The sequence below is a fragment of the Mustela nigripes genome, chromosome 1, assembly GCF_022355385.1.
Source record: "Mustela nigripes isolate SB6536 chromosome 1, MUSNIG.SB6536, whole genome shotgun sequence".
Classification (NCBI taxonomy): domain Eukaryota; kingdom Metazoa; phylum Chordata; class Mammalia; order Carnivora; family Mustelidae; genus Mustela; species Mustela nigripes.
Genome location: NC_081557.1, coordinates 14,739,066 through 14,756,682, shown reverse-complemented (window position 1 = coordinate 14,756,682; position 17,617 = coordinate 14,739,066). Strand labels below are relative to the sequence as shown.

The following is a 17,617-nucleotide window of genomic DNA, read 5'->3' as shown; positions in this document are numbered from 1 at the left end:
ATTATCCTGATAGTCAAAATACTAATTTATTATAAGTAATAAATTATACACACACACACACACCTTTTTGATGTTGCATTCACATTTATGGAAATTTTTAAAATGAACTAATGATATAATAAAAATGATTATTGACACACAAAATTAGTTCCTTTGCTCTGATGTGTTCAAGAGAAAGAAGGATATCTTGTTTGAAATTTTCTACAGAGAGAATTACAAATCTTAGAGAATATGCTCTTTTTATATTTATGAATAATCACTGTTTGAACAGTTGTGATTGTATAAATATTTTTCTTCTTATCAAATCAGAGTGTAGACTGAAATATGAGGAGTATTTCATAATCAACAATGGCAGAATTGAATTCTCAGGAGAGGTAAGAACCTAGCTGGCATTATGAGGGAAGTTACAAGTTTGAGGGCAGAAGTACAGAAAAATTTAAGGAAATCAGGTGCATTGTAATAGAGTGTGTTGGACAAGTGAGGATACACACTATTATATTTTACATCTGTACAGATTAAAGAGTCAACCAAAACCCTCAATTCATCTCCTGCTTTCTGAGGTAGTTGTGATATGACATAGCTTTCTCATGGCATTTTTAACTTCTGCATTCCTCAGTGTGTAGATGAATGGATTGAGAAAAGGGGTCCCGATAGTATAAAATACAGACATCATCTTGTCCATAGGGAAAGTGGTTGGGGGGCGTGCATATATGAATATACATGGACCAAAGAACAAGACTACTACGATGATGTGAGAAATGCAGGTGGAGAGAGCTTTTCTCCTCCCTTCTGCACTGTGATTTCTCAGTGAATGCAAGATGACAATGTATGAAATCATCAGAAACACAAAACTGCCTGTGCAAATGCTCCCACTGTTAGACACCCATTCTAGGTTGATCATATACGTGTCCATGCATGCAAGTTTTAGCAAGGGCTGCAAATCACAGCAGTAATGATTAATCAAATTGGGCCCACAGAAAGGCAATTTCAAGGCCAGCATTATCTCAGTAGTGGAATGGATAAAAGCCACTATCCATGCAAGAACTACCAGGATTGTGCAAACCTGCTGTCTCATGATGGTTGGGTAATGTAAGGGCTTACAAATAGCCACATAGCGATCAATAGCCATGAAGATGAGAACAAGGACCTCCACAGGGCCAAAGAAATGTATTGCAAAGACTTGAGTCATGCACTCATTGTAAGATATGGTTCTTTGTGAAAAGAGTGAATCCACAATTAGTCTGGGGGCTGTTGTAGTTGAGAAGCAAGAATCAGCAAGGGACAAATGAAATAGGAAAAAGTACATGGGGCTCCCAAGTGTGCGGCTGGACTTGATGGTCACAATAATGAGCAAATTCCCTACCACAGTACCCACATAAAATATGAAGAAGATTACAAATACCATCTTCTTTTTCAATGGGTCTTGGGTCAGTCCTAGTAGTATGAACTCAGTAACAGTGTTATTTTGCTCCATTATTTCAGGCCAAGTGGAGAAAATTCAGGTTAGAAATAATTAATCTGCGAAGAAAGAAATATGAGGAAATGAATACTCCATTTGGAGGTCAAATCCATATGCTTGTTCATGGAAGGTCCACCTACCAGTGGGTAATCCCTTATCTTCCGTGTTGTTTTCCCTTGAATAAAGCAGGGATCATAATATTTATTCACAATATTTTCACATGTTTGCTTATGGAAACAATGAAATTTTCTAATAATGAGAAGGTGTCCAATTATTCAGGCATAATAAACATTAACTTAATTAATTTATTATGAGAGGATATCTTTCTGAGCTGAATATTTTTCCTTATTTTACATCATAGACCCATTAGGGTAGAATGTTGCAAAAAGGAGAAAACTCATGCATGATATATGTAATGTGCTTTCATACTTTTTCAAAATTGATAGATAGATTCTTACTTTATAAAGTAAGAATACTTTATAAATATCTGAACATTCAATAAATGAATGTAAACATTAGTAAATATTCTGAACATTCAATAAATGATATGGAACCTTTTTTTTTTTTTTCTTAATGAAACCTATGAAAGAGAGAGTGGGACAGGGTGAGGGAAAGAAAGAAAAAGGATGAGAGAAACAAACAATACTTTAGCAGTGAATGTTCAGTCAATTTGTTTAGTCCATCATTAAGTGTATTTTGATCTTTCCCCTTGACTAAATTTATTTTCTTTTATTTTGACTCTCAATAATTTATATTTACTTACAGTTATGAATTCAGCTTCTGTCATAACATTTTGTACTTTTTAAATTACCCTATGCTGTCCAAAGTGGAATTCTTCACCTCGTTCAGTATTTTGATGGGTCTTTCTGCATATTTTCTTTAGACACAAGGAGAGACTGAGACTAAAATAAAGGATAAGTAGGGAACATTTGGCATAAATCAAAATACTGTTTCAAATTTCTTGTTATTTTAAGCACCAGGGATTTAGACAAGAGCTAAAGAAACTCCAAGTCATAGCTAGAACTTTTTCATATGATTCTTGGAGTACATGTTCTTGTAAGTGCCATGCCCTGACTTCAGCAAAAGATAGAAACAGGAAGAGAAACAATAATAATTTATGTATGCAAAACTGGAAAAATCCTTTTCTGTCTTCATCACATACATTTCCCATATGATAGCACAATTAAATGTATAAGTGCCAGGGCATTTAAGTATATTTACAACATGTATTGCAGACAAATTTAAATGGATCTGAGATTGAAAACACAATCCATATGGTGCCTGGGTAGCTCAACCAGTTAAATATTCAACTCTTGATTTCCACTCAGGACATGATCTCAGGGTTTTGGAATCCAGCCCAATGCTAGGTTCTGTGCTGGGGATGGAGCTGTTTAAGATTCTCTCTCTCCTTCTCCCTCTGCCCCTTCCCCGGCTTTTGTTCTTTCTTTCTTTCTCTCTCTAAATAAATCAACAAAATAATAATAATAATAAAAACCCATGGAAATGAAAATAGGGTAAAGAACTGATCTCAAAGGAACTCTTCTTATTAAAAATAATGTGAAAATATTATCAATTTTTTTCATAGAAAAATACATTCCATTCAAATCCAATTATTTATCTTTTCCTTTAGATTAACAAAATGACAGTTTCGATAAACGTCTCTTAACAAACAGTTCTGAAAATGATGTTGGACACAACTGATTCCACACATTCTTGGGAGGAGTTTAAGGGGATACAATCTCTCCAGGGGTGATTTTTAGCATTGATGATATTTCATTGTCACATAGACACAGGTCTAGTGTTTGCATTTGCTGCAAATAATCTCACTCATAAGCAGGAAGATCATCAAAGCAATCCTTTCCATGTTGACCAAAGGTAAGAAACAACTTTAATGCCCACCAAAAGGAAGCTAAATGATTCAGGGACGGTATTTTATGCAACCATCAAACAAAGGAAGTGGCTATATATACAATGATTTCTAAAATATGTTGTAAGGGATGCCTGGGTGGCTCAGTTGGTTAAGCAGCTGCCTTCGGCTCAGGTCATGATCCCAGCATCCTGGGATCGAGTCCCACATTGGGCTCCTTGCTCAGCAGGGAGCCTGCTTCTGCCTCTTCCTGCCATTCTGTCTGCCTATGCTCACTCTCCCTCTCTCTCTCTGATAAATAAATAAAATCTTTTAAAAAAATAAATAAATAAAATAAAATATATGTTGTAAAGAGGCAGAGTTCAGGACTGTCTGCTGAAGATGGTAATAGTTTCATTAACAGCATAATAAAATCACTCACGCACACACACACACACACACACACACACACATAGACTCGTATCAATTAATTGTATTTACAAGAGTATCAAGATAGTATATTTGTGGCCTCAGGGTGGGGAAATTGCATTCTTAGAATCAAAGATAAGAGAATTTCTTGCCTTTTAAATATCCCCATTGGTAGTTGATAATCTGTCATAATGATGCTGCAATAAGATAAAGCTTTCTAAAGACCTTCTTGTAGTAGTTGGTTTATTACTGCCTTTGGCATATTACTGGTACATAACAACTGTATTCTGACACAGGCTGCAAAAACAGCAAGATTTCTAGGGCTAGAGCAGGATTTAAAAATCTGTGTAAGAGGGTGACTCACTGCAGAGACAGTTCTAGACTCAAGGATCTTTACCACATTATGTCCCAGATGCACTGCCCCCACCACACTGCCATTCACTACAGTTTCCCCTACACTCATAAGAGTTTCACAAATAGGCTCTTTGTCCAACTCTTAAGCAGAAAGGAGTGAAAACTTGTCTGTGGTTTCTAACAATTAAGTATTATATAGTGATGTTTGTCTATCCATACACCCATACATCTACCTATCAATTTACTACCTTTCTATCATCTATCTACCTATCATCTATCAACCAATCTATCATCTATCTTATAATGATATAGACTGAAAGATTTGTATAGTTCAAATAAGAATATATATAAGAGTGGCATACATTCTAAAGAAGCAACACAAGGAAGGTAATATTTATTTGTTCACTGTTGAATTCAATCATTTAGAAAAATGTACATATTTAATAATAAGTATTCATAAAGTAAATGAAAGAATTAAGAGAACCTCCTCTTGATACCATCCAATAGTGTTCAGTGCTTCAATATTCTGTTACCACTGAAAAGGGAAGCTTACTACATCACAAGTAAAATCATTATCTCCAGGGAGCATCCTGGAACACTGGACTAGATACAATTTTCATTTGTCTCTCTCCCTCCACCAGGAGCTACTGTGTATTTCTTTTATTCTGTCTTCTCAGTTTAGATTGTTAAGCACTTGTAGAAAATTCCCTAAACTTTCTATCCTTACACAAATGCCTTTTATGTGCTAGGTACACATTTGGCATAGATCAGATGAATTTTCTCTGAGTATGAAATACAACTATGTTAATCCACAACACAAACTCACCAGTTGTGTTAAGAGCTTATGCAAAGGGTAGGACGTTCTGTCATTCTTTTTTCATCTCAATGTAATTTGGTCACTCTTTACTCCAGTGAGAATAAAAAATATCCTTCTAAAATTCTGTCTGATCTCTTTTGATGTCACTGAGGCTCAGGTTCTCACCTGCATGCCAGAAGACAAAGTTGGTCCAGGATTGTTCTCACCCTTTCTGATATCCAATCTCACTTGTAATTTTGACAGGTAAATATTTGTCTTTTGCCTTTCCTACAGCAGTATTTAAACATGAATGATGCAAAATATAGGAGTCTAGGGAGGGTCATTCCCTAAAGTGTTCCTTCCCTTTTAATTAAGACGCATGAGCTAGATCTGGCAAGAACTTAATCTTCACCATGTATTAATGGACTTTGGGGAAAAGCTGATCTCTTTTTGCAATTAAAAAGTGTTTATGTGGGCCATAAATGATGTGCTTTGATTAGAATTAAAAAAAAAAAAACAGTGATTATCTAGTGATCTAGTGGCAGGACTTGATTCCTGATACATTTATCCAAAAATATTAATTAGGATTTCTTAAACAAAAGGCTGATTCTAGGTCTCAGGTGGGGAATGTACAAGATGAACTAGTAAAAAAGTGGTAACACCATACACACACACATACACACACACAGATAACTGACAGGGTGATAAGAATATGCCAAAGGGACACAAGAGCCACTGGAAAAAGCCCACAATGCCTAGAGCTAGAAAAGAATTGAGCAACAAAATAAATGACACATAACCATAAGTGACTCTTAATCTCACAAAACAAACTGAGGGTTGCTGGGGGAGGGGGTTTGGGAGAAGGGGGTGGGATTATGGACATTGGGGAGGGTATGTGCTTGGGTGAGTGCTGTGAAGTGTGTAAACCTGGTGATTCACAGACCTGTACCCCTGGGGATAAAAATATATATTTATAAAAAATAAAAAATAAAAAAAAAGAATAAATAAAAAATAAATGACACAAATTGATACATAACTCATAGTTTAAAGATCCAAAGTTCATAGTGATATGAACACTTAAATAAATAGCTAATGAATAGGAAATAATAGACAAACTTTCCGTTAAAAAATTCCTAATTATTTTGTTGGTATTCTGCTCTCAAAGGGTTATAGGATAATACTTAATCTCTTATTTGTGGGCTGCACACAAGTGAATTCCTTCCAAAAGGCACATTGTGGAAACTGGCAGGGGAAATAAATTTACAGACGAGCAATGTGACAAACACTACCTTGACCAGGTGATCAAGGTTAACCTCAAGGATGATGAGGCACAATGAAAGTATGTACCTGCTGGCATGATGTGATGCAAATGACACTTTGCCTCTGTGACTCTTCTCCCAAAAACCCAGAACTCCAGTCTGATCTTGAGAAAAATATCAAGCAAACCCCAAATAAAAGTGTTTTATTTTTTATTTTTATTTTATTTTATTATGATTTTATTTATTTATTTGACAGATAGAGATCACAAGCAGGCAGAGAGGCAGGCAGAGAGAGAGGAGGAAGCAGGCTCCCTGCTGAGTAGAGAGCCCGATGCGGGACTCGATCCCAGGACCATGAGATCATGACCTGAGCCTAAGGCAGCAGCTTAACCAACTGAGCCACCCAGGCGCCCCCAAATAAAGGTTTTTATATAAAATGTCTGACTAGTTCTCCTCAAAATTTTCAAGTTTATCAGAAACAAGGAAAGTTGAGCAGAATTATTGTGATGGGCACTGAGTAAGCACTAGAATTGTGGAATCATTATATACATAAGTGAAACTAATATAACCTTGTATTTTCAACATAACTGAAATAAATCAATAAAAGGATATTCAAAGAAACTGTCAGTGTCTGGAGGTATTGAAGAAGACATGATGATACACAGTTTATTTCATTTAATATGTCATCAGTGTACATCTGTGTTGAGCATGGGTCAGAAATTTCTTCCATTCCCATGCTGAATAATATTCCATTGTATGCATTCCACATTTTGTTTATCCATACGTTGATGGACACATGGGTTGCACATTTGGGTTATCATGACTAGTGCTGATATGGACATGAGGGTACACATATTTCTTCTAGTCCCTACCTCCAGTGCTTTTACTATATTTCCAGAAGTGGAAATGCTGGATCACTTGGTCATTATTGTTAACTTTCTGAAGAAGGTCTTAATTTCTTTCTTTCACAGTGGCTTCAACATTTTTATATTCTTATGGACAGTGTGAATGAGTGTGTTTAGTGATGTTGAGTATCTTTTCATGGGCTCATTTCCCATTTGTATATATTTTTGAGAAATGTTTATTCGAGTCTTTTGTTGATATTGAGTTTTAGGAATTCCATGAATTGCCTTTTATCCCATTGATTGTGGCCTTTGAAGCATAGACATTTTTAATATTGACATAGTTTAATAAATTAATTTATCTTCTCTGTAACTTGTGTTTTTTGACTGACATATTCAAGAAATTATTTCCTATGGTAATGTCCTGAAGCTTTTATTTCATTTATAATCTATTCTTTGCTGTTGTTGTTGTGTTCAGTTAGCCAACATATAATACATCACTATTTTTTCTTCTAAACATTTTATAGTTTTAGTCCTTATACTTAAGGCTTTGATTCATTTGGAGTTTACTTTGTCTGTGGTATAATTTAAGGGTCTTCCTTCATTCTTAAATAAAAAAAGATTTTATTTATTGATTTGACACAGAGATAAATCACAAGTAGGCAGAGAGGCAGGCAGAGAGAAGGGAAAACAGGCTCCCCTCTGAGCAGAGAGCCTCATGGGGGGCTTCATCCCAGGACCTTGCGATCATGACCTGAACCAAAGGCAGAGGCTTAACCCACTGAGCCACCCAGGCACCCCTGCCTTCATTCTTTTGTGTATCTAGTTTTCTTTTGCATAACTAGATTTTTAATATCTAGTTTAGCTAAACTATTTGTTGAAAACACTATTCTTTACGATTGGATGGTTTTGAGACACTTGCAGAAATTCAGTTGACCATATAAGGGATGGTGAATTTCTGGGCTCTGCAGTTCATTCCATTTGCCTAAGTCCCTGGCTTAATTACCATAGTTTTCATTACTGTAGCTTTATAATAATTTGAAAATAGGATATGTGGGACATAGAAATTTTTCTTCTCAAGAATTTTTATTTGATTTAAGAACTCTTGAAATTCCATAGGAAACTTTCAGCTGATTTTTGTATGTCTGCAAAGATTGTCATTGGAGTTTTTTTTTTTTTTAATTAATTTATTTATTTTCAGCGTAACAGTATTCATTGTTTTTGCAGTGCTCCATGCAATCCGTGCCTTCTCTAATACTCACCACCTGGTTCCCCCAACCTCTCATCCCCCACCCCTTCAAAACCCTCAGGTTGTTTTTCAGAGTCCACAGTCTCTCATGGTTCTCCTCCCCTTCCAATTTCCCTCAACTCCCTTCCTTCTCTTCTCTATCTCCCCTTGTCCTCCATGCTATTTGTTATGCTCCACAAATAAGTGAAACCATATGATACTTGACTCTCTCTGCTTGACTTATTTCACTCAGCATAATCTCTTCCAGTCCCATCCATGTTGCTACAAAAGTTGGGTATTCATTCTTTCTGATGGAGGCATAATACTCCATAGTGTATATGGACCACATCTTTCTTATCCATTCGTCCGTTGAAGGGCATCTTGGTTCTTTCCACAGTTTGGCGACCATGGCCATTGCTGCTATAAACATTGGGGTACAGATGGCCCTTCTTTTCACTACATCTGTATCTGTGGGGTAAATACCCAGTAGTGCAATGGCAGGGTCATAGGGAAGCTCTATTTTTAATTTCTTGAGGAATCTCCATGCTGTTTTCCAATGTGGCTGCACCAACTTGCATTCCCAACAACAATGTCATTGGAGTTTTTATAGGGGTAGTATAAAATGTGTATTGTTTCAGAAATTATTGAAATCTGAACAATATTGAGTCTCTTGATCCATGAAGATCTGAAATCTTTTCACAGACACACACAAACACACACACACACACACACACACACACATACAAATTTGCTTTTGTGTATACGGAATCTGGCAGGCACAAAATCTGTGTAATTAATGTCCCATTTTGAGTCTTAGCACCAGAAACCTCAGTAAAACAGAAAGAGTCGATGTCCTAGTTCAGGTCCATAGGCAGGAGACTAGTGTAAAATCAGGGAAGAGTAAATGTGTTAGAGGGCAAGTCATCACACAGGAAGAGCTAATGGTTGGAATAGAAGCTTGCACCACAGTCTGGACCTGTGGCAAAGCCTTGCCTTTAGTCCAACTCAAACTAGCATCTGTTTGAGTCACTTGAAAAATAGGCCAAAGTAAAACATCCAAAGAAAGAGTCTGTTGCCTTCCGTGTCCAAAGAGTTCTTTTGGGTATTGTATATCTTTTTGATGTTAGAGGGGATAAATGGAGCAAGATAAGCTTTTATCTCCAAATCAATATTTTTTTCCTGGTTCAATTTAAATTCAGTTTAGTTAAATACAAAGTATTATTAATTTTGGGGTAGAATTTAGTGATTCATTAGTTGCTTATAACACCCAGTGCTCCTTACATCAACTGTCCTCCTTAATATCCATCATTAAATTACCCATTTAGCCACCCCCATCTCCTCCAACAACCCACAGTTTGTTCTCTATAGTTAAGAGACTCGTGTGGTTCGTCTCCCTCTCTGCTTTTATCATGTTTTACTTTTCTTTCAAAAGAAATATTTTGATATGCTTTATACCCCTGGCCCTGGACTTTTCCCTGTGTTTCATTCCCTTGATTTTTAGTTGCACTTATTTTCCATTCTCTGACTAAAATGTCTTACCAATAAATCTAGAGTTGATACATCTTGATCATTAGATTCACTCAGCATAATGTCACTAATATAATGTACATACTGGTACAGTATGGAAAATAAAAGGCAATCAAGGTGTCTATGAAATAAATTATGAAATACTGCTGGAGAGTTGACACATCCCAGCATTAGGGCATGGAAGACATATTGCTGGCCTTGTAACCTGAAATCAAATGGCTTCTGATGGTCCTTACAGACAGGGAGATAAGAAGCAGTTGCCAAGTCAGGGACTGCATACCAAGTACCAGAAAATATGTTAATTTGTTGAAGCAAGGAAACAATACCTGCGATAGCTTTTGCAATTCTTTGAAGTCTCCACCTGATTAAACTTGTAAGTATCCACTGTTATTCCCTAAGATCCATTTCTCTCCTGCAATGGACAAATAAGTAAGTTAAATGTGTGTTTTGTGGGAATGACCCATCTGTCTCTTTCAAGTCCTTGGCACTAATCTCTATGATTCCTCCAGGGGAGTGGTATTGCTTTTGGTCTACTACTTCCCTCAATAGAGGTAGTTCTAGAGGCTTCCACTTGGCTTTTCACCATTATAACCTCCATGTCAAGGAAGCAATGTGGGAATTCTGCCAGTTGCAAATGCGTCTTTTCAAATAATGTGTTCTGGAACTGGGGAAGAATACATAGGATGAGTTCATTTCCCTACCCTACTGCCTACAATGCAGATTAGGCCTGAGCTAAAGCTCCAATGACCACATTCCTTCTTAAGCTCCTGTTCTGATTGGTGGATTATACTATTGTTTTGGATTTCCTGGAAGTCAATATGTCCAGAAGTGGCTGAAAGACTGGTTATTTTCTTTTCTCCAATGCACAGCTTGACTGAGAGAATGCCTTAGGTCTCCCTTGGGGAAGGCTGAGGGGAAGATTAATATATAGAAATGTCCCAGGGTCTTTCATCATGGGAATCCAATCTCCCCTTTATTCATCAAATGCCATCATCAAAATTCATCAAATAAGTGCATAGACTTATTCATCAAATAAGTCTGGGAATTATTGTGAGTTGACACATCCCAGCAGTAGGGCATGGATCTCTGATTTTATGATGGAGTTAGATTTCTGTTTACTTAGCCTAGACCTTTTTTGTTACCCTGGATAAGTAAGACTTGAATATGCTTACTCTCTATTTTATTTCTAAGAACACTGTCAAAAATTACCCAACCCTGTTAGTCTGTTTGTATTGATTATCTCATTGGTGTATTGCATCTTTTCTCCTTTATGGGAAGTATGCTTTCCTTCCTTCCTCAAGCTCTTTGAGGAGCTTGAGTACTACAACATGGACACTATTATCTTAGATCAACTATTTCCCATTGCATTGGGATTTCCCAGTTTAGTGACACTAAAGGTCTGGTCTACAAAAAACAGTGATCATAAAGGTTTTCATTAGTGCTGGAACTACCGTGCCAAATTTATTTATCACAGTCATGATAAAAGGATAAAAGGTATGTATTTTGGACACTCCTAGATTGGTTAAGTAGATCATAAATAAAAAATCCATCCTTTATTTTATTTTATTATTTTTTTTGTTTTGCCACTTTTTATGTATATATTTTTTTATTTTTTTAAATTTTATTTTATTCTTTCAATGTTCCAAGATTCATTGTTTATACACCACACCTAGGGCTTCAGGCAATATGTGCCCTCTACAATACTAGCTACCAGGATCACCCATCCCTGCATCCATCTCCCTTCCAAAACCCTCAGTTTATGTTTCATCTCCCTCTCAGATTTATCCCAATTCACTTTCCTCTCCTTCTCCTAAAGTCATCCATGTTATTCCTTATGCTCCACAAGTTTGTTTGGATCAACCAGGAAACCAAAGAAGAGCTTAAACAATTCATGGAAACCAATGATAATGAAGACACATCAGTCCAAAACCTTTGGGATATGGCAAAGGCAGTCCTAAGGTGGAAATACATTGCCATCCAAGCCTCAATTTAAAAAAATTGAAAAATATTTGAAAAATTGAAAAAATACACCAACTCTTTTTACACCTTAAAGAACTGGAAAATCAACAACAAATTAAGCCAAGCCCATGCACAAGAAGAGAAATAATTAAGATTAGAGCAGAGATCAATGAGATAGATACTAGAGACACAGTAAAACACTTAAACAAAACTAGAAGCTGGTTCCTTTAAAGAATTAATAAGATCAATAAACCACTGGCCAAACTAATCCAAAAGAAAAGAGAGAGGACCCAAATTAATAAAATAGAATGAAAAGGGAGAGATAATGACTAACACCAAGGAAATAGAAACAGTCATCAGAAGTTATTATTAACAGTTATATGCCAATAAGCTAAGCAACCTAGAAAAAATGGATGCATTCCTGGAAACCTATAAACTTCCAAGACTGAAACTGAAAGAAATTAAGAACCTGAATAGACCAATATTTAGTAATAAGATTGAAGCAATGATCAAAAACCTCCCCAAAACAAGAGTCCAGGACCTGATGGGTTCCTGGTGGAATTTTACCAAACAATCAAAGAAGAAATAATACCTAATCTCTTGAAGGTTTTTTTTTTCCAAAAAAAAAAAAAAAAGAGAGAGAGAAAAGAAAAGAAAACTTTCAAACTCTTTCTCTGAAGGCAGCATTACCTTGATCCATAAACCAGGCAAAGACCTCATCAAATAGGATTTCAGGCCAATATCCCTGATGAATATGGATGACAAGATTCTCAAAAAGATCCTAGCTAATAGGATCCAGCAGAATATCAAAAAGATTTTCCACCATGACCAGGTGAGTTTTATCCCTGGGATGCAATGGTGGTTCAACATTCACAAATCAATCAGTGTGATAGAACAAATCATAAGAAGAGAGAAGAACATCATGGTCCTCTCAATTGATTCAGAAAAAAAAAAAAAAACATTTGACAAATCCATTCTACATTCCAGTATTCCAACGCCTTTAAATCTCTCCCTTTACATTAAACCAAGTCATGTCTGGCAACTCTAATTTGATTAATATGAGCCACCTTTTGATTCATATATCAGCCACCAAGCAAAAAAAAAAAACAAAACTGTTAACTTTTTCTGAGTTCCCCAGCTATAAAATTAAAAGAAGAATCTCTGCTTTGTAAATCCATATCAAGAAATTTGACTTGATTGAATTTTTTTTTTCATGAGTATCCTATTTCTGTATTTACGTATTAGAAAAGTCATCATTATTTTGGAGTGTAGTGTGTTCCTCATGAGTCACATCTGGAACCTCACCTTTAGTGGTCTGCTGGGACTCACATCTACTTATAGGTCTAGGAACAAAGAGAGTAATGGGGATGAGTCCTAAGGAGAATCACCCCCTTCTTTTAGGGCAGGTGCCTCTGAGAGACCCATTAGAGTTTCCTTAGACAATGCAGAGTTAAATCTTCAGAAGGAGAAGCTACTTCAATGGGCAAAGAAGACTCATCTCTGTTCCCTTATCCTCCCCGTAATCCAAGGAAGAATCTACTTTTCATCCATGACTACTTTCTTAATCTTCAGCCCATGTCAAGTTCTTCTGTTTATACTCCTAAGTATTTTTTAAACTCTTCTATCTCTCTGTGTTAGTTTGGTTTACCTAAATGTAGAATCTGAGCTGGGGATTTTCATACAAGTGAATTTAAGGACAAGAGTTGATTGAAGTTGACTATAGTTTTAGAAGAAGATTATGGTCCCAACAGGTCCTTGGCTTCAGCCTGTAGCCATAAGAACCCTAGAGAGTATATTTTAGTACAGGACCAGTTCCAGCTTGGGAGAAAGTGTCCACCCTGCTGTTAATTGGTTTCCGCTAGGTCTTGGAATGGTGGGCAAAGCATACAATATTTTTCTGGATCTAATCCACAGAGAAGTTGGGGCACTGAGATCTGAGCTATTTATAGCCCAGACACACAACAGCTGGGGCATTACAGGATTGAAGGGAAATAAGCTAGACAGAGCATGATAGACACTCTGCATCCCCTCCAGCATCACCATACTTCAGACCTCCACCCTTTCATACCCAAGTCATTTCAGGAACATCTTGATGTCACTCTTGTTCCCTTCAATCCATTTCGCACACTAATGACCCATACAGTTATGAAGTCAAACGCAAATCAAACTCTATCACTTGCTGGATCAAAAGGCCTTCCAATGTTTACCCCCTGGTAGTTAGCAGCAAATTTCAATAGGATTATGAGACAGTTCTTCTCTCTTCCTGTCTCTCCAGATTCTTACCTAATCAATACCTTGTGCTCTTTTTCTAGCACACTGCCAGCACATGGTGATAGTTCAATTTAAAAAAAAAAAAATTGTTGCTTGAGTAGATGAACTCACAACCATAGCCACACTGCATTCATGAGGTTTCATGAATACCGATTTCCACACCTTGGCCTTTGTTAGGTATTTTCTCTTGTAAAGAATGCTCCTACTCCAACTTATGTGTACCTGACTTGATTTCTAGTTTCAAGTTCCATTTTGTATGTCCTCTCATCTTGGAACATTTCCTGAAACCCGAGGTCTTTGCTGTGTGTCCCCCAAACATGCTTTCATAGCACCGGTGCTGCCACTACCTCACCATTTATCACACTGCACTGTCATTTTCTGCTCCCCTCTGGCTGTCTCTCAGTGGATATGAAGCCTGGGAAGGCAAGACCAAGGTTTCTCTTTACTTACCATCGTAAGTGCAGCAGCTATCAATGTGTCCGATATATTCTTTGGGCTTAAGAAATTTCTGTTGATTAATGAGTGAGGGATAGAAGGGATAAGTGGGATATATTTATACTGCCTTTGTTTTGTGTGTAGATGGAGTCACATAGTTTTAATAATACATTCTCAAAATAAAATGTTACCAAAATTAAGCTAACGGAAAGAGAAAATACAGCTCACAGTCATATGATGAAATCTTGCTGAGAGCAAGGAAAGTATCCAAATAAACTATTTGCTCCTTCACTGAGAATCCGTTTCAATTTGTTTCTCATCACACAGTCTAAGCAGGAATTACAACAAACTGTGGTTTCTCAAAGAGATCTAGCTTGAAGTCTCAGAGTCTGAATCAGATAAATAGGAAAAAATTCCTTCAACTCAGTCATTTTTCCCTGTACATTTTATTGACTTTATTCATCTCCCTTTCTACTTTTATTTTTTATTCAACATTTATTATTCACTAGACATTGTACATATAGAAATTACTTTTTGGTTAGCATGCAAGAACATTATGAGATAAATATATATTGCAAAATAAAAATTCCTGTCTGACATTAAAATAATCCTTCATTTGAAGCACTGCATTTTCTAATGGCTTATCAGCATAAGATGGGTGAGGTGAATAATACAAAATGATTCAAAGCCTACAAGGAAATTTGGAAACATGGTATAATATTCTTCACCTACCCCTTAAGGGTTTAGTGGACCACTGTTTTTCTATTCCTAATGTAGTTACATATCCCAATATTATAGTGGATGCATTATTATCAAATATGATAAAAATGAGAAGAGTTTTAATGAAATGTCCATAGAATTTTGATATAGATAATGAATTAATATAATATAACACATAATTATACATACCTGTGTGTAACTATGATATATCTCATATAAAATAATATAACATGTATATGTATGCTATATATAATATGTAAATATTATACTATTATATAAAATGTATAATATTCTAAAATCCCCACTTCAATAAATGGAAACTATTATAACCGTCTTTCTGTCATCATTGTCTGGCACTGTATCACAACATTGAAGAGCATGGCCTGAAAAATCAGGTAGATTCTGATCACTGACTCTTCAGTCCAGTTATTTTGATACTCACCTTTGTGTTTCCTCACCTATAAAATGGGAGTAATGACAGTGGCTCCCTCTTGGATTGTTATAGAGATTACAGCTCGATTCCCATATAGTTTTAATTGTTGAATTAGGATGAAAGCTTATAAATCATATACATGAATGAAGGTAGTAAACTAAAATGAAATTTGGTAGAAATGTCCAAATATGCAAGGAATGATCCTGGGTTAAGATTATTTTTCCTTTTATTGCACCCATTTCTTGTCTTCTCAGTGCAAAATCTATGATTTTTAGCAGGCATTTTTTATTCTTTTCTTCATAGGTGTTCTTTGCCTAGATCATTCAAAGTGTCTTTTTGACTTTGCTTGAGTTGCATCATGGAGAACTTTAAGGACATTTAATGTGTCACCTAAAATAACTTTTTTACTTCACAGTTTCCTAATGGCATTTTTCATCTGGTCATTTACCAAGGTATAGATTAAAGGATTTAACATGGGCATCATTGTAGTATAGAACAATGCAATTATCTTATCAATAGATAACATAGCTGTGGGTCTCATGTACTCAGATATGCAGGGCACAACTAATAGGATGACCACTGTCATGTGGGAGACAGGTGGAGAGAGCTTTGTGCCTCACCTCCAAGTTGTGGTTCCTTACGGAGTGCAGAACGACCACATAGGAGATCATCAATAGGAGAAAGCTTAACAGACAGATGAAACCACTCTCAGAAGCCACAAAGAACTCTAGAATGTGGATATCTGTGCAGAGAAGATTGAGCAAAAGGTTCAGATCACACATGAAGTGATCTATGATGTTAGGGCCATGGAAGGATAATGGGATGATAAAAAGGACTTGTATGGTTGCATGCAGGAAGACTCCCACCCACACCATTCTTGTTAGCAGGCCACAAACTCATCAATTCATGATGGTCATGTAGTGCAATGGCTTGCAGATAGCCACATAGCAGTCATACACCATCATAGTAAGCATGATATCATTGGCACCTCCAAAAAAAGTTCTCCAAATATTTGGGTAATATAGGCATTAAATGGGATGGTCTTCTTTTCAAAGAGTGAATCTAAGATCACTGTAGTGATATTGATAGAAGAATAGCAGGGATCAGTGAAGTAGAGAGAGGCCAGGGAAAAGGACAGGGGGAACCCTGAAAATGGGCTGACAGTGATAAAGACCACAGTGAACACATTACCTACCACTGAGATAATATAGATAACCTGAACCACAAAAACATGATTTTCTGCATTTTTGGATTTTCTGTGAGGCCCAGTAGAACAAACCATGTCAGGTTGTTCCTATTCTCCATCATTTCATATTGTGATTAATCGCATTACCTGGCAAAGAAATCCCCTTGATTAATGTAATCTTAACTTTATTAACCTTCTTCATCTTATAAATAATAAATGCATAAATTCTACTGAGTTGTGGATTCTCATGCGGTTTTTGAGATAGAACGTAGTTTTGAGTTCTTGAAGAGCGTCAGTGTGCACATCATTGCCAGAGATGACAAAAAGCCTATCTTGATGTAGTCCCACTGGCTCTTAATTCTAAAAATCATGGTGAGAAATGGGTGCCAAAATTATGAATATAGAGCTAGGAAATTTTCCTTTATCCTAAGGGAATGAGGACACATGGAAGATAATTGAGAGTGTGAGTGGAAGGATGAACAGGAGTTGGAGGAAGAGAGACTCTTACATGTAAGTCTGGTAAGAACTTTGTGTGCCTTGCTGAAGTCAGCTGAGGTTCAAGGGGATGCAAGCCAGTGACAGAAAGCCCAGTATCACCCTATTTATAACAGTTGCCAAAAAGTGTAACAGGGTGTTTCTTATGAGAATGTGACAGAAGTCTCCAGGAGCTACTACAAATGAATTGATAATACATATTGTTAACATTACAATAGTTAATAAATGTGTTTTTAATGATTGATTGCTATGTGCATGGCATGGCAGTAACGTGTGTAGTTAGTATTATTTCATTCTTCAAGAATGAAGAAACAATTACAGAGATTAATGGTAATAGTAATAATAACATAAACTAAAATTTACTAGACACTTCCTGTG

General features: G+C 36.4%; 1 protein-coding gene and 1 pseudogene across 1 annotated transcript; both read right to left on the bottom strand.

Moving 5' to 3' along the window:
- Positions 1-541: 541 nt before the first annotated feature.
- On the bottom strand, positions 542-1,474 carry LOC132010419 (olfactory receptor 4C11-like). The gene has a single exon (XM_059388289.1). It carries the CDS (start codon positions 1,472-1,474, stop codon positions 542-544), a length of 933 nt encoding a protein of 310 aa, XP_059244272.1.
- A 14,403-nt stretch (positions 1,475-15,877) lies between these two features.
- On the bottom strand, positions 15,878-16,863 carry LOC132010666 (olfactory receptor 4C46-like; annotated as a pseudogene).
- Between the last annotated feature and the right edge of the window lie 754 nt (positions 16,864-17,617).

Bases quoted from the DNA above. Each gene is read 5' to 3' on its own strand.
- LOC132010419 (XM_059388289.1), bottom strand. From the start codon at position 1,474: ATGGAGCAAAATAACACTGTTACTGAGTTCATACTACTAGGACTGACC.